At 38.2% G+C, this 21,233-nt stretch overlaps 2 protein-coding genes across 2 annotated transcripts; both read right to left on the reverse strand.

Moving 5' to 3' along the window:
• Positions 1-5,303: 5,303 nt before the first annotated feature.
• Positions 5,304-6,239, reverse strand: LOC118838353 (olfactory receptor 52E1-like). Its single transcript, XM_036745623.1, has one exon. The coding sequence runs from the start codon at positions 6,237-6,239 to the stop codon at positions 5,304-5,306; it is 936 nt and encodes a 311-aa protein (XP_036601518.1).
• A 12,941-nt stretch (positions 6,240-19,180) lies between these two features.
• On the reverse strand, positions 19,181-20,116 carry LOC118838019 (olfactory receptor 52E2-like). The gene has a single exon (XM_036745220.1). The coding sequence runs from the start codon at positions 20,114-20,116 to the stop codon at positions 19,181-19,183; it is 936 nt and encodes a 311-aa protein (XP_036601115.1).
• Positions 20,117-21,233: the final 1,117 nt, after the last annotated feature.

Below are 21,233 nucleotides of genomic sequence, written 5' to 3' on the forward strand. Positions count from 1 at the left end.
TTGATATTAGAAAAAAAAACATAGACAGACTTACATGGAATAAGGAGGAGAAAAATGAGCAGAACCAAGAGGATGTTGTATGCAATAACAACAATATATTTATGTGTGAAGGAAAACACTATCTGCATACAGTGAAAGAACTGATAAATAAAACATATGTACAGAATTATTTTACACACACACGCACACACATTTTTGTCTAATGGTAGCCATCTCTGGGGTGGGGGTGGAAAAGAGAAGAAAAAAGTGAAAAAATTATATGATAACTTTATTATACATTTAAAAGGAATAGCAAGTTATGCATGATAGAAGTATAGTTTCATGTGTGATCATCTTTTTTTATTATAATATGTTATGGAAATATTTTTTTATTCCATAAATTAAAAATAAAATAAAATAAAAAATGACTGCTCTGGGCAGGGAGACCCTGCCTGAGAGCAATTTTCAAAATGAATAACAAACTTTGTTGATAGAAAACATAGGTTGTTCCATACATGGGCCCTAGGTTGCACAGTGAGTAGAGCACTGGCCCTGGAGTCAGGAGGACCTGAGTTCAAATTTGGCCTCAGACACTTGAAACACTTACTAGCTGTGTGACCTTGGATAAGTCATTTAACCCTAATTGCCTTACCTTCCTCCTTCCAAAAAAAATCATTCTGGTTGCAGACCAGTTTTTTTAGCCATAGTCAAATATAAAGAAAGACATCATGAATCTGATAGTGATCCATGGACATTTGGCACTCTCCTAGTAAAATGTAAGCTCCTTGAGGCCATGCTAATTTTGGAGTCAAGAGATGAGAGAGCTGTGAAATCTAATTTATGCTAGTGCTATTGATACAAAAGGTAGCACTTGAATTTGCTCTCAGGTCCATTGCCAAAGAATAGTGCTGAGATCAGAAGTACTGGCCATTTATAAAATATTAGTAATGTTGCTATGATAACTCATTAAAGCATCAATAGGGAATGTAAAATTCTGCCTTCCAAACATCCTGGTTTTATTTGAATGCCAGGGACAATAGTCTTTCAGAGAGAACATCATTAAACATCATTACTGAATTACAAGAATAATCTTGTTCCCATAGATGATGACAGTAGCAGCAGCAGCAGCAGTAGTAGTCGTAGTACTAATAGTAGTAGTGGTGGTGGTGGTGGTGGTGGTGGTGGTAGTAGTAGTAATAGTAGTAGTAGTAGTACTAGTAGTAGTAGTAGTAGTAGTAGTAGCAGTAGTAGATTTCAAAGTAGTAGTAGGTATAGTCAAAGTCTTAATTGTAGTATTACTTATCATAATTGTAGTCAGAAGAATAATAGTAATTGTGGTGGTGGTTGTAGTTGTAGTAGTAATAATAACTAGCATTCATATAATATTTTAAGATTTATAAAGTGCTTTACAAGTATTATCTCATTTGACATTCATAAGAATCTTGAGAGGTAGATGCATTATCCTCATTTTATGGATTTTACAGAGAAAACTGAGACACAGAGAGGTTAAGTGACTTTTTCAAGGGTCAGACAATTAATAAGCATCTCTCTCCACTGTACCACCTAGCTGCCCAGTATTTTGTATCACCAAAATGTTCATGTGCTGATTCTCCAAGTATATGTTATAGTCCTAGGAAATAGCCTCTGATTGATACTAAACTTATTGGCAGCATTTTAGATATACTCAGGGCTTGATTGGTATTGGAATGTGGTTAAATGTATTTCACCCTTTTACTCATTCCCACCCATATACTCCCTTAGTGATACATAGATGGATTTAGTTCTTTTATTATTATTTATTTAATATTTTTAGTTTTCAGCATTAATTTCCACAAGATTTTGAATTACAAATTTTCTCCCTTTTTCTACCCTCCCCCCAACTCCAAGTGGCATATATTCTGATTGCCCTGTTCCCCAGTCAGCCCTCCTTTCTGTCACCCCACTCCCCCCCCCATCCCCTTTTCCCTTACTTTCTTGTAGGGCAAGATATATTTCTATGCCCCATTGCCTGTATATCTTATTTCCAAGTTGCATGCAAAAAAACAACTGTTTTTGAACATCTGTTTTTAAAACTTTGAGTTCCAAATTATCTCCCCTCTTCCCTCCTCACCCACCCTCCCTAAGAAGGCAAACAATTCAACATAGGTCACACATGTATCATTATGCAATTGTGAAAGACTAACTATATTTTCCTCCCTCCTATCCAGTCCCACTTTATTCAATTTTCTCCCTTGACCCTGTCCCATTTCAAAAGTGTTTACTTTTGATTATGTCCTCCACTGATCTGCCCTCCCTTCTGTTGTCCCCCACTTTTTATCCCTTTCCTCCTTCTTTCCTTTGGGGTAAGGGACCCAATTGAGTGTGTATGTTATTCCCTCCTCAAGCCAAATCCGAAGAGAATAAGGTTCACTCGTTCCCTTTCACCTCCCCCTTCTTCCCTTCCATTATAATAGTTTTTCCTGACATTTTTATGTGAGATGATTTACCCCACTCTATCTCTCTTTTTCTCCCTGTCTCAATATATTCTTCTCTTGTCCTTTAATTTGATTGTTTTTAGATATCATCCGTTCATATTCAACTCACCCTGTGCCCTCTGTCTATATGTGTGTATATGTGTGTGTGTGTATGTGTGTGTATTCCCTTCAGTTACCCTAATACTGAGGTCTCATGAATTATACACATCATCTTTCCATGTAGTAACGTAAACAAAACAGTTCAACTTTAGTAAGTCCCTTGTGATTTCTCTTTCTTGTTTACCTTTTCATGCTTCTCTTGATTCTTGTGTGTGAAAGTCAAATTTTCTATTCAGCTCTGGTCTTTTCACTAAGAAAGCTTGAAAGTCCTTTATTTTATTGAAAATACATATTTGACCTCGGAGCATGATACTCAATATTGCTGGGTAGGTCATTCTTGGTTTTAATCCTAGCTCCAGTGGTCTCCGGAATATCATATTCCAAGCCCTTCAATCCCTTAATGTAGATGCTGTTAGATCTTGTGTTATCCTGATTATGTTTCTACAATACTCAATTTTTTTTTCTTTCTGGCTGCTTGCAGAATTTTCTCCTTGATCTGGGATCTCTGGAATTTGTCAACAATATTCCTAGGAATTTTCTTTTTGGAATCTTTTTGAAGAGGTGATCAGTGGATTATTTCAATTTCTATTTTACCCTCTGGCTATAGAATATCAGGGCAGTTCTCCTTGATAATTTCTTCAAAGACTCTTTTTTTTTTTGATCATGTCTCTCAGGTAGCCCAATAATTTTTAAATTATCTCTCCTGGATCTATTTTCCAGGTCAGTGGTTTTTCCAATGAGATATTTCACATTGTCTTCCACTTTTTTTTCATTCCTTTGGTTCTGTTTTATAATGTCTTGATTTCTCACAAAGTCACTAGCTTCCACTTGCTCCAATCTAATTTTTAAGGTAGTATTTTCTTCAGTGGTATTTTTTCCATTTGGCTAATTCTGCCTTTCAAGGCATTCTTATCTTCATTGGCTTTTTGGAGCTCTTTTGCCATTTGAGTTAGTTTATTTTTAAAGGGTTATTTTCTTCAGTATTTTTTGGCTCTCCTTTAGCATGTCATTGACTTGTTTCTGATGGCTTTCTCACACCACTCTCATTTGTCTTCCCAATTTTTCCTCTACTTCTCTAACTTGTTTTTCCAAATCCTTTTTGAGCTCTTCCATGGTCTGAGAACAGTTCATGTTTTTCTTGGAGGCTTTTGATGGAGGCTCTTTGACTTTGTTGATTTCTTCTGGCTGTATGTTTTGGTCTTCTTTGTCACCAAAAAATAATTGCAAAGTCTGCATCCGAATCTGAGACCATTTTCTCTGCCTGTTCATGTTCCCAGCCAACTACTTGACCCTTCAGATTTTTGTTGGGGTATGACTGCTTGTAGAGTAGAGAGTACTTTGTCTGAAGCTTGAGGGGCTGCACTGCTATTTTCAGAGCTCCTTCTACACAGCAAGCTCTGCCACACCAGTGCTTTTTCTCCCCCAAGAACAACCAACCAGGATTGCAGCCCAGATCTAGGCAAGGCAAAGCAGGCTTTGCACTCTGGCTCTAATCTGCCACTCAATTCCTCCCACCAGGTGGGCCTGGGGCCAGAAGGACCTGCAGCTGTAGCTCTGGAAGCAGCCTCAGAGCTGTGACACCTCTGCTGCCCCCATAGCAGTGGCCAAGTGTGAACTCCTTTCACTCTGTCCCAGAAGCTTTTCCCACTAACCTTCTCTGTTGTCTTTGGTGTTTGTGGGTTGAGAAGTCTGGTAACTGCCACAGCTCACTGATTCAGGGCACTGTGGCTGTTCCGCCCAGCTACCGGTCTGGTTGGTCCTGGCATGGCCTACACTTGGCTGTACTCTGCTCTGCTCCCAACTCTGTGTGATAGACCCCTCCCAGTGACCATCCAGGCTGTCCTGGGCTGGAGCCCTGCTTCCCTTTGCTATTTCGTGGGTTCTGCAGCTCTAGAATTTGTTCAGAGCCATTTTTATAGGTGTTTGGAGGGACCTGGGAGGGGGAGCTTAAACAAGTCTCTTCTTTCCAACTGCCGTCTTGGCTCCGCCCCCAGATTTAGTTTTTATACCATTGTTATACCACTCATGACTACTCAGGTTTACTGTAAGGAGAGTTTTACACTGAGCCATTTTCCTATTGATATCACAGTGAGTCATCACATGAACATTGCTGCTGATATATGTTGTAAATGGCCAGGACTTACGCTCTCAGCACCTTTCTTTGGTGATGGACCAGAGAACAAAGTTAGGTGCTACCTATGGATCAACAATGCTAGCCTATGTTTGATTTCACAACTGTCTCATCTCCAGCTTCCCAATTTAGTACAAGCTTGGTTTGTGTACCAGTCATGAACTCAGAACAAGGAGATCTGTGAATAACCTCATACAACGGTGTGAAAAACCAAGGCAAATTCGTTGGTTGACATAACCACAGGACAGCTTCCAAGCAACATTCTGCTCAATCTAAAAAAAAACAGGTCTGCTCAACACTAATGCCATAATGCCCCACTGTACCAACTCCATTGGGGCAAAGAGTGCTGAGACACTGCATTGACCAAACAACTGGCACTCCTTTACTAGAGTGAAAGATCCTTAAATACCCTGTCAGAAATTCTGGTACATGTAGTAGGACCAAATGTTAACCCCTTCCTCAGTGGCAAGAGCTATAGAAGTATTTTCCCTCCAATTTGTTCAACATAATTATGATTTCATTGCTCTTTTGTTTCAGAGAAGACTTAGAAATGTTGATTTGGTTTAACTCTTCCCCTTAAGCCCAAACAGTCAGGCCTTCTGCAATACAGGATCCATTGTTTATTTGGGAGAGAATGTCTTCAACACCTGCTCTCTGATCTGTTTGGTCCTAACCCCATAGATAACTGGGTTGAGGGCAGGTGGAACAACCACATACAGATTGGCCAAAAGAATGTGAATATAGCGGGGTACATTGTGACCAAAACGATGGGTCATGAAAGAGAAAAATGCTGGTGTGAAGAAGACCAGCATGACACAGACATGAGAACCACAGGTACTGAGGGCTTTGAATCGGGCATCCCTAGAAGGAAGGTGAAAAACAGCCCTGAGGATTTGCACATAGGAAACCACAATTGCCACAATGTCAAAGACAAGGATGGATATAGCACCAAGCCCATAGATAATGTTGACCTTGATGCTGGCACAGGCCAGGCGGGCAATACCCATGTGCTCACAGTATGTATGAGGTATGATGTTGTGTCCGCAAAAGGGCAATCGCAGAATTAGCAAAACAAATGGGATAGCCACAGATAATGGTCTCAAGGCTATGGCCGTTGCAATGATGGACACCACTTTATTGGTGAGCACCAGTGTATAGCGGAGAGGATTACAAATAGCCACATAACGGTCATAGGCCATTGCCAGGAGTACAGCTGACTCCATGCCAGTGAACAGGTGGATGAAGAACATCTGAGTGACACAGCCAAGGAAGCTAATCTTTGTCAGTTTGCACCAAAAGATTCCCAGCATCTTGGGAATGGTGGATGTGGATAGACCCAGGTCAATAGAGGACAGAATAGCCAGGAAATAGAACATAGGTTGGTGGAGACTCCTATCACCCTGAATTATAAGCAGGATGGTGATATTCCCTAAAAGGGCAGTTAGATACACAAGGCAAAAGGGAAAACCGATCCAGACATGTACTTCTTCTAGTCCTGGGATTCCAAGAAGGAGGAATGAGATGGGATGGAACTGGGTATTATTCAGATTTGACATTCTTCTGGGGCCCTCATATGACTCCAATCATCAAAGTTTCAATCTCATCCAATGAGGGGCTCCACTCCAGTGTATTGTACTTCTCTGATGGACTAGAAATATATAACATTATAACATCATATTTTTCTTTCTGTAAAAATTATTTTTATTTTTAAGTAATTAATTATCCTCAAGAGTGGAAAATAAAATAGAAGCAGTGAAGTACAGCATTCACTTTGCAGTGAATGTTAGTCATTGCTTCATATTTACCCTTAAATCCAAGGCTGGCTTTATGCAGGCTCAGGGTCAGTAACCCCTGCAGTGTGATCTGAAGGACCCCAGTGAAAATATCCCTGTCCCCCATATATTCCTCATGGACTGGCAGCATTCATTCTCAATTTGAATATCATGGAATTATTCATTTCTTCTCTTCTCTTATATAGAGGCAAAACAGATGCCAGATCTCTAAAAATCAATGCTGGTATATGTTCTTGAGCTTCTGCCAGACCAAAATATTCTGTACTTCTACCTTTTCTGCAAGTTCTGATCTATTCTCCTCAATAAATATTCTTCCTCCTGCCTGCCTCCTAAATTCTTCTGGTATTCTGTCCTTACCACCAGTCTATTCTCTGTACTTTTTCCCTTGACAAACTCATCCAGTCCTATTGTCCAAACTGTACTCACTATGTAGAAGACAGCCAATTCTTTTTCTATCTCTAACTTCTCTCTTGAGTTCAAAGGTCACATTAGGTCAATTAATCATCAGCGAGCATTTTTTAAGCATCTGTCATGTGCCAGGCATTACACTAAGTGACAAGGATACCAGGACAAAGAGTGAAACTATTCCTACTACCAAGGAAACTTCATTCAAATTGGGGAGAGAAATGTGTTTATAAAACTGTACAAGATAAGCAGAATACATACAAATATGTAATGATAAAAATAGCTAACATGTATACAGTGCTTTATGGCTCACAAAGCATTTTACACATATTACCTCATTTTATCCTCACAACAAACCTCAGAGATAGGTGTTATTATCTTCATTTTACAGATGAGGAAACTAAGGCTACTAGAGATTAATTAAGTTTCCTAGGGTCGTACATTTAGTAAGTGTCTGAAACTAGATTTGAACTCAAACCTTTTATTTTTTTCATGAGGAGGTAGTAGAGGGAGTGCATATGTATAGAGTCACAGAGTAATTATTGGAATTTGGATTTGAATTCAGTTCTCCCAGACACAAGCTCTATTGTTCTATCCTTTGAGCTACCTAATTGCCCAGGTGATATGCAAAGTAATTAAATGTAAAGTAGTTTGGGAGGGAAGGATGCAGAAGATAGTGCTTGAGCTGTACTTCACAGGAAGAATGGGACTCTTTCTGCTCCCTCCTCTTCCTTTACTTTATCTTCTCTCTCACTTACCACTTCTCCCTCCTGATCATTGACCCCAATCCTCCTTTCCCCTTTCCTCCCTTTCTTCCCTGCTCCCTTTTTTCCTCATTGTCTTCCTATTCATAGAAACACAGAATGAGTTAGAAGGAAATTAAGAAGTCTTAGGGCAAAGACCCGGAATAATGTGACTTGTACCCTTCAAATATCTGAAAACAACTCTTGTGCCCCTCTCTTTCCCTTTTCTCTTCTCCAATTTAAATATCCCCATGTTTCTTCATCTGATCTTCATATAACATGATCTTAAAGCCATTCACCATCCCCATTTCCTTCCTCTGAATTCTCTCCAGTGAGTCTGTGATCTTACTAAAAAGGCATGTCTAGAGCTAGACATGGTAATGCTGGTGTGGTTTGTCCAGGGAAGACAGAGTTGAGTGGAAACATCACCTCACCACCTCCCCTATCCAGAGTATTATTTTTGTTAAATCATTTTCAATCTTGTCCAACTCTTCATGACTTCATTTGGAGTTTTCTTGGCAAAGATACTGAAATGGTTTGTCATTTCTTCTCCAGATCATTTTGCAGATGAAGAAACTGAGGCAAACAGGGTTAGGTGACTTGTCTAGGCACATGAAGCCAGTGTCTGAGGCCAAATTTGACCTCAGCTTTTCCTGTCTCCAGGCCCTGCACTCTATCCACTGTGCCACCTAGTGGCCTCTGCTAATTAATGCACTCTAAAATCACATTGAAGTTGCAGTTCATTTTAATCCCAAGATTTTTGTTGGACAAACTGCGGCCTAATCGTGCCTCCTCCATTGTATACTTCTGAAGTTAATTTTTTGAACATACATAGAAGAATTTACATTAAACCCTATTAAGATTTATCTTATTCTATTTGACCCAATATTCTAGTCTGCCAATTATACTTTGGGCTCTGAATCTGTATTCCATGAGGTTACTTATCCCTCTAAGCTTTCTTCCATCTACAAATTTGATAAGGGAAATCAAAGATAAAACTGTTAACAGCCCATGTCCAAGCTTTGGTCCCTAGGAAAATTCATTAGAGACTTCATTCTAAGTAGAGAGGAATCATCAATAATTACTCTATTGATCCATCCATTTGACCACTTCCAAATCTTTTCACTGGCAGCTAGGTGGCAGAGGGGATAGAGGGTCAGACCTGGAGTAAGGAAGACCTGAGGCTGTTCAAATATAGCTTCATAAACTTGTCAGCTTTGTTACCCTGGGCAATTCAGTTTGCCTCAGTTTCTTCATCTGCAAAATGGTGATAGTGATTACATCTACCACCCAGGGTTGTTGTGAAGATCAAATAAGATAGTAATTGTGAAGTGTTTAGCATAATACTGGGTACATGATAAGTACTAAATACATGTTAGCTAGTATTATTTTCATTATTATTATTATTATTTCACTATAATCTATTTGATATCTCTTCGTCTTTTGTACGTGAATTAGGTGAGCGATAAGATCAAATTCTTTTTAAAATATAGGTAAGCTAAAATTATAGCAATAGACTATCAGCTAGTCTAGTAACATTTCAATAAAGAAAATCAAATTAATCTGACCTTACCTTTTGTGGACAAAGCCATTCTCATTCTTTATAATCACTGCTTCTTTTGGCCACAGGAATTGCCCAAGGTCACACAGCCCAGTTCCTAAAATGACTTTGAACACAAGTCCTCTACCTCCAGAGCCAGCAGATATTCACTAATCATCACTTTTAATAATGTGCCTCAGAATTTTACCAGTAATGAAGATCATCTATTTACCTAAGGTTTGCAAATGATCAAATTTGCCTCTATTGAAATCTATTTACAAATTTCTCTTCTCCCCCCTCTTTTTCTTCCGTCAAGATGGGATGTGTTCTTCTCTAACCCTCTGCTACCCATCTGATTATATGAAGTCTTTCAAAGACCATTGATCATCATTCAACAATTGCATATGTCTGTCTCCTCATCCTGACCTATTTAGCTCTCTTTTCTCTTTTCCTTCTTAAATTGCTTCTTCTTTTTCCTCTTCCCTTATTTCTCAGCCATCTAACTATTTTTGTTCTTTCCCACTTCCATACTATTCTCCACCTCCTCTACTCCTTTTTCCTTTCCCTTCTGTTCTGATCCTACTCCTCTGTACCTTTCTTTTCTTCCTCCTCCTGGAAGGCCCTTAGTTGCTGTAAGGAGAGGAAGAAAGGAAAGAGAATATGGTGCCTTTTATACTTGTCTTCCTGTTACCTGGTTGGCCTCAGACCATACTAAGGCAACTTGACAGAATCTATGGCATATAGGCTTTGGAAGCAGATGATCTTCATACAAGTTTCAGCTCTAACACTAGCTAGAATGAATGCCACCTAAACTATCATCTGAGTAATAGCTTCTTCATCTGTACCATAGGTATAATAATCATTGTACCTCACAGTGCTTTTGTGAGATATGTAATTTATTGACTTCTTTAAGTGTTATATCGATCAACTTAACAATAAGCATTTATTAAATCCTTATACCATATGCTTTGCACCATACTAGGCTCTAGGGATTCATAGCTAGCTAGCTAGACAGACAGACAAATAGATAGATAGATAGATAGATAGATAGATAGATAGATAGATAAATAGATAGATAGATAGATAAAGTGTGTGTATGTGTGTGCACGTATAGTGCCTTCCTTTAGGAAACTTATAATCTTTTTAACTAGACTACAAGTTCACATACAAACATACACAAAATACATTCAGGCTAATTTGGAGGTAGAGACTAGAGAAGCAATAGCGGCTGAAGGGATCAGGAAAAGCCTCATGTGAAGTAAAGAGATGCCATTTAAGCTGAAATTTGAAGGAAACTTCAGAATCTAAGAAAGAGAAGGAAGAAGGGAGTGCATCTGGGTATGAGGAACAGCCCCCTCAAGGTCATGGAAATAAAAGAAAATAAAAGAAAAAATTTGAAGAACAGTAAGAATGCCTGTTGCCAATGAAGTGGTAACTATGTAAGTATAAAGAAAGGGACAGAAGTGAAAAACAATGTGAAGGGAGAATCAACAGGCCTTGAGAAAAAAAATGTGAAGTGAATTATATACATGTGAAATATTATGATTTTTCTACCCTCTTGCTAAAACCCTCAATGTTCTAAGGTGTTTTTTCCTTTTCCATCAAAGGACATTTTCAGAACTTGACTTTAGGGTCCAAAATTTACCTCTTTCCCTCTGTCTCTCACTCAAAAGGCCTTCATTGCTCCCCTCTGTGCCTGCAGAGCACTGAATTCTGAGTATGAAGATTCAAATTCTAGTCCTCACCCTTCTAGCAACCAGCTGCATGACCGGGGCAAGTGCTTTCCCATTTCTAGACCTTGGGTGGCTCATCTATAAAATGGGGGAGCTAGACTAGATCAAGAATTCTTATATTTTTTGTGGGTATGTGTCATGAAGTCTTTTGATGATCTACTGAGATCTATGGATCCCTTCTTAGAATCACATTTTTAATTGCATAAACCCATGGGACTAAAAAGGAAACTAATTATATTGAAAGTAACTATCTATCTATCCATTTATCTATCCACCTAGCTATTCATCTATCTCTCCATCTATCTATCTATCTATCTATCTATCTATCTATCTATCAAGGTTCATGGATTCCAGGTTAAGAACATCTGGACCAGGGGATATTAAATGCCTCTTGGAAATGTAATATTATATAGGGAAAGTGAGAATAAGCATTTATTATGATTTGCTCTTTATAATTGAGGAAACTGAGGCAGAGAAAGATTAAGTGACTTTCCCAAGGTCACACAGCTAGTATGTGTCTGAGAACTAAGGCTTCCTGACTTCAGTCTCAAAACTTTTATGGACTGCATTACCTACTTGCCACAGTTCTGAGACCATCTAATCAAGCAATAGTGGTTTGGCTTAAACCAAGTTTGCAGAATTCTCCTAGAACTTGAGCTTCTCTACCTACACAGGAAATTCTTAAAAGTCAGTAAAGAACTGATGTGTTTCAGACCAATTCTGATACAGGCAGGCCCAGCTTCCCCTTCTCCCCCTCATCCTTAACAGATTTTCTTCCTATACTGGTTTTTATCACTCACCATTTAAGGGCTTTGAAAAATAGCAGAAAAAAAAATACTTGTCCTCCAACTGAGCTGGTCTGGGCTGCAATCCAGGATGGCCAGGAAACTATCAGGAACTTTACCATCTTATTAATTCAGAAAAAAATATATTTATAGTCTACAGAGAGGGTTTGTTTCCCAATACTCCTGGGCAAAAGAATTCCCTTAGCATGGAGGCTATGAGGTCAGGAAGACATCCTTCATCTAGATTACAGAAAATTCCAGTTGATTCAAATTTCTAGTTCAAAATCACAGTGACTGTGGTCATTTTCAAAGTAATCTACTGTAGATCTTCTACTTTAAGTGCTTAGTCTGAATGAGGGTGCACAATAACCAACTAGTAGACAGGGGTAATATTCAGAAATAAGGGATAAGATGAAGCATTTTGATGAAATAAAATTTTAATGTTTTTTCCTTGTAAACAAAATCAGTGTTTTTAAGGAAAACAGTTAATGGTGTGGTAGAGGAAAGGGAGGGGGGGCATCTTTCAAGAAAATTTCTCTGATTTCAAAATAGAGTACACAGAGGAGTGATACCAAAATAAAATAAAAGTCACAATGCAATAGCAAAATGGTCAACAGAAACACATGGGGAATTCCCAAAGGAACAAATCCAAGCTATCAATAGCTCATTCTCTCCACCTAATATCCTAAATGCATATGCATTTATAAGCAAATACACACACAGACACACATACACATACATATGTATATACATATATACATACATTCTACCAACAGCATACAATTATGAGCACATTACTATGTACATCTGCCACATAAAATCATATCTAAAACATCGATAGGTAACACAATCCATATAACAATGTTTACTAATCTTAGCACACTTTGTAAGATATATTCGTGGATTTGTTACTGTGAGAATACATTTTACTCGACTAAATATATTTGTTACAAGTGTTTTTTTTTTCCTTTTTCAGTGGGAATGTGGAATGGAAAGCAGAGAAAGTGCTTGATAATTTTAGAATTTTTCTATATAATGACACTAGCTAACTGTTTTCTTGTTTGCGTGACAGCCTTTAGACTCAAGGTAGAATTATCAATCACCTTTTCTATCGATATGTCTTTAGCCAAAGGAATGTAACAATCAGGTAGGGCAAGATAGTAAAGTGATCTCTGCCCCTCCCACCAGGCTACCATGAAACCTCTTACTGGTTTTATATTCCCTACAGGAAAACCTTTAATTACCCGGACAAAGAAGCATGATTCAGTGGGAAGAGTGCTGGATTTGACCTCAGAGAACAAGGGCCCAAAAACTAGTTCTGCTATCTACCATCTATGTTACATTTAAAAACACTATTTGGGGCCCTGTATTTTCTGTAAAATGAGAGTTTTGAGCTAAATCATCTCGCTTCCCTTCTAATGAAATTATATACCATGAAAGGCAGTGAAGCACATAGTAGAAAGTGTACTGGACTTAGAGTCAAGGATACTCGGGTTTGAATCCTGCCTCAGCCACTTACCAGCGATATGACCCTGAAGAAAGTCACTTAATAAATAAATAAAACTCTCTATGCTTCCCTTTTCTTATTTCTTTAAGGGAGATAATGATATCATTTGTCTTGTAGGATTGTTGCCAAGCACAAAAAAAAAAGATAATTTATTGAAAGAAGGTGGCCAACCTTTAAGTGCCGTAGAAATGATAGCTATTAATCATGGTTATATTTACCTCTTGAGTTCATTGTGGAAATTAAACAAGATAGTTAAAACACTTTGCAAACTTTAAACTGCTGTCAGCCCATATCATCAATTTGTTCATGTAGTAATTTACAGAATGTCCAGAACTTCTTTCTCTAATGGATTCATGGCTCAAGGCTTCTTGTTTCCTTGTTTTTTCCTCATTATTAATCATATCACATTCACCAACTCTATCACATTCACCAACTCTGGGCCTCTGTACAAATTTATGCTTCTCATGTTTAATATTCATGTTGTCAGGATATGTCACCACCTGCTGGAACTTATTTACGCATGCTTGCTGCCACTCTTAGGAGGTAACCAGATCATAGTACCCATAGTACCCATATGTTATGGTAGCTGATCAAAATTCACTCTGCTTATACTCCCATAAATCTTCATCATCTGAAACAGTGGTTTCTTTGTTTTCTACCCTGGTCACAAAACACCTGCAGTACTCCATAGCACTTATGAGCCTTTTAGGAGCAAGATAAAAGGAAGGTTATTTTTTAGCATAAAGTTGGCAGACTGGAAACAGCTGATGAAGACTGGAATAGCTAGCCTAGAGAAAATAAAAGAAAAACATGATCTCCATCCTCAATTTTTGGGGAAAAAAAGCAAGCAAACTATATCACAAAAGAGAGAGAATACTTGATCTGTTTTGCTCAGAGGGTAGATATAAGACCAGTGGTTGGAAGTCAAAGGGAGTGTGAGATTTGCTTCCATATCAATTGTTAATTCAGAATCCATGGCACACAAGGGAAAAGTGGGGAAATACCACTAACATACATCAGAGATTAATAAATGAATAATGGATGAGAAATAATATGTTTAGTGTTAACTGTGCACCTAATTCCAGGGATACAAACAAGAAAAAAAATGAATAAACAAATCCCTGTTCTCAAGAACCTCACACACTAATTGAGGAGACAACACACATATGAGCATTCTCCTTTAAGACTGAATAAATGACTCAAATATTCTGTGGCCACATGTAAGAGACGCTTGAAAGTGATCTTAGTTAACCTTACCCCCCAAAGCTGGTCTTTCATAATAAGCAGCAGAGACAATTGATCTGAAAATCTACCTTGAGTCAGAGACTTGAAGACTATCATTATCCCCTATTGCTAATCCCTGTGACCTGCTCCACTATAGTGGATACCCTTTAATAAATTCCTTTGGACACATAAGTTTTGTCCTCTTTCCTTTTTTAGTATCAATACTATACAGAACCAACCAATTAGGAAAGAATTGGCTGCCAAATTATAGGAAATAACTGATTAACTCTGATGATAACTAATTAATGGCTGATTCATGCTTCTCATTTAATCGTAGATAGATTTTAAAAAACAGCACCGATTTGTTCCTTCCAAGATCTTCTTTATCATTTTGTTGCTACCTCTACATGCCACTATTTTTGGAACATAGTCATGTGGAGCTGTGTGGATATGTAGACAGTAGACCCCAGGGCCCAAGTTGACTCTTTCAGCTGCAGTTTCTGTTCAAGTTTAGTTCAATTCATTATTTCCTTCTAATGTCCTCCCTTTTATAGACCAAGTCCAATCTGCCACTCAGGTTTACAATGAATCAGTCAGAAATCTCTGAATGTGATAATTCAATAATTGTCCTCAGTGGGCACCCATTCAAAGTGCCCTCCATCAAGTTTATATGATCAAAGTTCCAAACATGATGACAATACGGACACCTACACTTTCCTTAGGTAAACAATTTCAAAGCCTCATTCTTTAACCATGTTGACAGTGGAGATGTCCAGAGTTTCCTCAGGGAAATAATTTCAAAGCTTTGTTCTTTAACTATGTTAATTTGATCAATCTACTTCTAGTGCCCCCTCTTCCACAAAGCTTTATTCAATTGAACTGAATAGAAGTAGCATGGCTACAGTAGCAGATATGGCATTGAACTTGGAGTCACATGATCCCTCTTTCACTCTCTAGCTAAGTGACCATGAGAATGTTGACTTCTCTATGCCATAGGTCCTCATCTATAAAATGAAAGTATGAAACTAAGTGGATTCTAAGATCCCTTCCAACTCTTTATTTCTGATACTGAAAATCACCCCATACCTCTTACCCTCCATTAATGGAAATAATAATACTGATTCTTTACCTCAAAGGGCTATTGTGAGCAAAGAATTCTATAATCCTTTAAAACTGTACTGATTGAGTTAATCTTCTGCAACTAACTGGCCTACTTGCATACATTCATTTTTTTTCCCAATAAGATTATGAGCCCCATGAATCCAGGTATCTGGCTTTCTTTTTTTGAAAACTTAACAGCAACCATCTCTGGTTGGGCACACAGGTGTTTTGCAAAAATATTTTTAATTGACTTTAGGGAAAAAAATAAGAGTTGCCCTGGGAGTCCTTAAGCTCCTGTTTCTCAGCTTAATGAATGAACCATATTGACTAGTTGAAGCATGTGCCCCAGATTACTTTGTTTTACAGGTCTTCTCCTTTTCAATTGATCTTTTCTGAGTTATGTCAGAGAGCACATTTCTTTAGAATTAATTCACTACTTTTTGTATATTTATAGTATGAAGTCAACTGGGTCCTCCTTTGAACTATGTCATGGTGCTCCGAGAGAGAAGGAAAAAAAGAGAAGTTGGACATCTTCCTAGATCAATCTCATGGTATCAGTTTGAAGTTGTTTATTAACTTGTTTCTGACTTGGTCTCCCAGAGACACTTGTGAGAGTTACTTTTGGAGCCTCACAGTGACAGTCCTATGTTGCTATCCTGGTTTTTTCTCTTCCTGAAACCTTTCATATTGATCTCCATTATAATATTGCATTCCTATCTGTGTGACCCTGGGTAAATCACACATTTCCCTTCAATTTCCACATCAGTAAAATGAGTGGGTTGGACTCAATGATCTCTGGATATAGATCTAAATCTATGGCATATGATCATATGGTCCTAGTTCAGTCTTCCATTCTGCTTCTCTTTGATAGTCCCAACCAATCTAGTACCAGGTGTATTCACTCCTCTCCCTTATCTGGATCTTGGGCACTTTCCCATGTTTAAATTAGTTACTTTTCTATAGATATACAAAGAAGAATGGTCTGCCTCCACCCAGGGACAAAGCCTCTTGGCTTTCCAAGAGGAAGAAAGAGGTAATCTTGGGAGTATATTCTGGAAGTGACATTTTCTGATTTTTATGAGTGATGTTTCTCAGCCAATGAAAAGTACAGTAATCAGTGCCATTGTCTCAAGAATCAAGTGTTCTGACCTTCTTTCTTTCCACTCTTAGGCCACTGTTCCCGTTTCCAATAACTATTCCTTCTCTTCTTTTTTGTTCCCTCCCATAGGACCACAGATACACAGCGGTAAAGAACCTTAGGAATCAACATCTAGTCCAATACTCTCCTTTTACAAATGTGGAAATTAAGACTTCCTGAAAGAGGGTAAGTGATTTAAGGTCACTCTCCCAATTCATATGGGTAATTTAAAAGCCATGATTTGAACCCAAGTCCTATAATGCCAAATCTACCAGTCTTTGTACATAACCATGTCTATCTATTTTTAGTCTATTATTATTTCTCTCTGTGCATTTCTATATATCACTTGCTCATCTCCCTCACTAATTGTATGTCACTGTTACTATACTGGTATTTCCATGTTAACAAGGAGGTCTAAGACAATAAAAAATGTTTGATATATACATATATATATGTATATGTATATATATATACATATACATATTCAAGGTGGTATCAGGAATGCTGATCCATAGGAGAGAAGAAGGATGAAGTCAGAGACATGTCCATAATATGACCAGGAGGCCAGAAATCTATCCCTGATGAACAGACATGTTCAAGAACAATCTCTTGGCATTGTCTTACCATTTGGAAATAATCATTTGATCTGTCCCTATTCACTGGGTATAGCCTCAACCATTTGCATGCTAGAGATAGCTTTCTCCCTACATTACAGGCAGATCAGATCTCACAAAAACCATCCATCAATATTTGGGACTAAGTTCTTTGGTATCCATCAATCAGCTCATTTAAGCTTTCCCAGTCCTCAGAGCATGATCTTGGACACAGAGCGTTGGAAACTAATTTTTTTTTATTAACCCCTTGTCGCTCTCGAGCAAAAAAATATTCAGCAGCAGTGGCAGGATAAATGGGAACAATACTGTTGAGTAAGAGAGAAGAATAAAATGGCTGTAATTACATGATAATCAAAGACTGAAAGAGAAAAAAAAAGACACAGGTGTTAGTGCCAAGAAAGGGAGAAAAAGTAAAAGAGAAAGAGAGTGAGAGTCAGAGATTTCAGGGTCAAAGAAAACAAAACAAAATAAATCCATTTCTACTTTCTTCTTGCAATCTCTTCCCATTTCATAGCATAAAGAGCTGGAGATAAAATCTATGTCCATTCAATGGGCAATAACTAAGCATATTATGGCACAAGAAAATATTGGAATGATACCAAGCCATATGAAATGATGAATATTCAGAATGTAGAGAAGTTTGAGAAGACTTCCTTCACCCTAGTCTCCTCAGTGATAGAGAGAGAACACAATTTTCCTTTTTACCAAAAAATTTTTACCAATAACTCTTCCAACTAAGACTTTTCCCTCTTTAGTTAACCCTAAAGGACCAATCCCCACAGGGCAGTCAAGTGAAGAGGTATGGAAAGTTTGAAAGGGAAAAGGAGAGAGGAGGTAAGGCAAGGAAATGAGGGGAAGAGAGATGGAAGGAATAAAAAGGAAGAAAGAAGGGAAAGAAGAAATGATGGAAGGATGGGAGGGAGGGAGGGAGGAAAGAAGGAAGGGAGGAAGGAAGGGAGGAAGGAAGGAAGGAAGGAAAGAAGGATGGATTAGGGGAAAGCTTACTATGTGCCAGGCACTATGGTAAGTGTTTAACTTTTTTGGATTTATTTTAACTATATTTCTTTTGTATGTATTTATATATGAACTTGTCTCCCACATTAAAAGTAGTCTTCTTGCAGTAAGGATTACTTTATTAGTGATTTTTTGTATATCCCCAGTGCCTAGAGTGTAATAGATACTTTAAAAAATATACTTATTGATTTATTGGTTTATAACAACTTATATTTCTATAGCATGTTAAGCTTTAAAAAAGCATCATCCTCACAATAAACCAGAAAGATAGGTGGTACAAGTGTCATCATTTTGCAAATGAGGAAACTGAGGAAAACTTAGGGTAGATGATAAATCCAGGATCATATAGCCAGTAAATATTGAGAGAGGGAACTTGAACATAGGTCTTTGGAGTCTGAGACTAAAGTTCACACTGTACTATTGTCTCAAAGAGTTAGAAAAAGCGATATACAAAAATATGCATCTTGTTTATATACCTGTGGTTGCTTTGTTTGTAAATAGTATATCTTAATATCTAAATTGTATCACCTCTTATTACTTTTGTCATCTTCTAGTAAATCATTTATTATACTCAGAACATTCTATTATATTGTTGTTAAATAATTATTATGAGGAAGGAGTATGAAAATGGGTCAGGGAGAAACTGTATCCCCAAGTCGGAAGCCAAGGCAGAGAGCCCCAAAACTCAGGTGCTAAACACAAAGCCAAGGGAAAAAAAGCTATGACGGTTATATTCCCACAGAGAGTCATGTGCCCATGATCTAGGAGAACCCAGAGATGATAGAACCTCATGAGGAGGAAGAACTAGGAAGAATATATTCCAAGTGAATATCTTCATTCATAACCCAAAAAAATCTCTTGTATCACATGGAAAGTTAGTCAGGACATCCTGCTTCAAGGTTATTTTTTTGAGAATATCTTTAGCACCCGTTGCCGGATCTGCTTGGTCCTGACGCCATAGATAACTGGGTTGAGCATTGGTGGGACCACAACATACATGTTGGCTAGGAGGATGTGGATATAATGGGGAACATTCCGGCCAAAGCGATGGGTCATGAAAGAGAAGAGGGCTGGGGTATAGAAGGCCAAGATGACACATACATGGGAGCCACAGGTACTCAGAGCTTTAAGACGGGCATCCAGGGAAGGGAGATGAAAGACAGCTTGCAGGATCTGGCCATAAGAGATAGCAATGGCTATGATATCAAATACCAAGAGAGAAATGGCACCCAGACCATAGATAATGTTGATCCTTATGCTTGTGCAAGCCAGACGGGCCAGGCCCATGTGCTCACAGTAGGTGTGGGGAACGATATGGTGTCCACAGAAAGGCAGGCGCAGGATCAGGAACACAAAGGGAATCACTGAAAGGAAAGATCTCACCAGCACTCCAAGACCAATTGCTGCCACCACTCTGTTAGTAAGAATGACGCTATAGCGAAGTGGGTTGCAGATAGCCACATAGCGGTCGTAGGCCATGGCCAGGAGTACAGCTGATTCCATTCCAGTAAAGTTGTGAATGAAGAACATCTGTGTCAGGCAGGCCCCAAAAATGATCTCCCTCAAGCTGAACCAGAAGATGCCCAACATTTTAGGGATAGTGGCTGTTGATAGGCCCAGATCAATAGTAGCCAGCATAGCCAAGAAGTAGAACATAGGCTGATGGAGACTCCGTTCAGTTTGGATCACAAACAATATGGTGATATTCCCCACCAGTGCAATCAGATACACTATGCAGAAAGGGAAGCCAATCCAGGCGTGCATAGATTCTAGACCTGGGATGCCGAGCAGGAGGAAGGAGGAAGGATGAAACTGTGTATCATTGGATGTGGACATCCCGCCTGTGGATGAATATGCTCATGCCCATTAGAGAGTGCTCATCTGCTATATGTGAATCCAGTAGAACACTGCTTCATTTGGTGGTCCTGCAGAGACACAAACAGATTAGAGCTTTTTTTTTCTTTTTATTTGTTCATTTTTCTTTTTCATTTGTTCAGTTTATGAGTCAAAGAGTTGTATCGGTCATCTGCCATGCAGATATCTATGTGCTGAAAAAGATAGAAAAGGAAGTAGACTAAAATGGAAATATATAAAAGTAACAATCCCATAATATGGGAAGGACTATCATGAACTGAAGAACTAAAATTAGACATTGCACCTAACACATTGTAGATACTTAACAAATGCTTGTTTGTTAGACTGGAATATAGAGATAATTGAGAATAATGACTAATGTATAAGAAAAAAAAACAGTCCTAAATAACCTGATCACCTCCATCATCAGTTTTATCATCCTCTGAGTGAATTCAATCTTATCCAATTCACATCTCATTTAAGTACCTACTATTCTGTACCTAATAATATGAGAATATAAATTAATAGATAAATAAATAAATGGGTGGCTGGCTGGACTGTTGTATGAATCAGTAAATGCAATATAGAGCTTTCTCCCAGGGAGCTGACTATCCAAAGGTGAAAGAACTACAAATACAGATAGGTATCAAAAAGTGACTGCTATGTAAAACTTTTGAAAGGTCCATGTGAAGCACTGAAAAATTCTACAGTTTCACCTGTGAAATAAAGGAAGGATTGAGTAGATTAATACGGATTGGGTCTTGAAGGAATGGGCATATACAGATGTAAACTGAATGGGGGAGTTCATTCCAAGCTTGAGGAATGGAATGAACAAAGGTAAGGAAAGAAAAAAGAAAAAGATAAGAAAGAGGAATGGAAAGTAGTTCAATTGTCCTGTAAAATAGAGTGTGTTAAGTAGTATAACTTTGAAAAATGTAACGCTGCCTGGTTATTCTCCTCATTCTCATTCTCATCATTATATTATCTTCATCCTTCTCTTCTTTCAAAGGAGAGACAAGGAAGAATTTCATTCAAATTTTATTTCTTACACTATCTTGCAATGGACAAATTAACTACTATCTCTACCCTTCAATATCCT

This window comes from Trichosurus vulpecula, chromosome 2 (assembly GCF_011100635.1).
Source record: "Trichosurus vulpecula isolate mTriVul1 chromosome 2, mTriVul1.pri, whole genome shotgun sequence".
Lineage (NCBI taxonomy): Eukaryota > Metazoa > Chordata > Mammalia > Diprotodontia > Phalangeridae > Trichosurus > Trichosurus vulpecula.

Bases quoted from the DNA above. Each gene is read 5' to 3' on its own strand.
- LOC118838353 (XM_036745623.1), bottom strand. From the start codon at position 6,239: ATGTCAAATCTGAATAATACCCAGTTCCATCCCATCTCATTCCTCCTT.
- LOC118838019 (XM_036745220.1), bottom strand. From the start codon at position 20,116: ATGTCCACATCCAATGATACACAGTTTCATCCTTCCTCCTTCCTCCTG.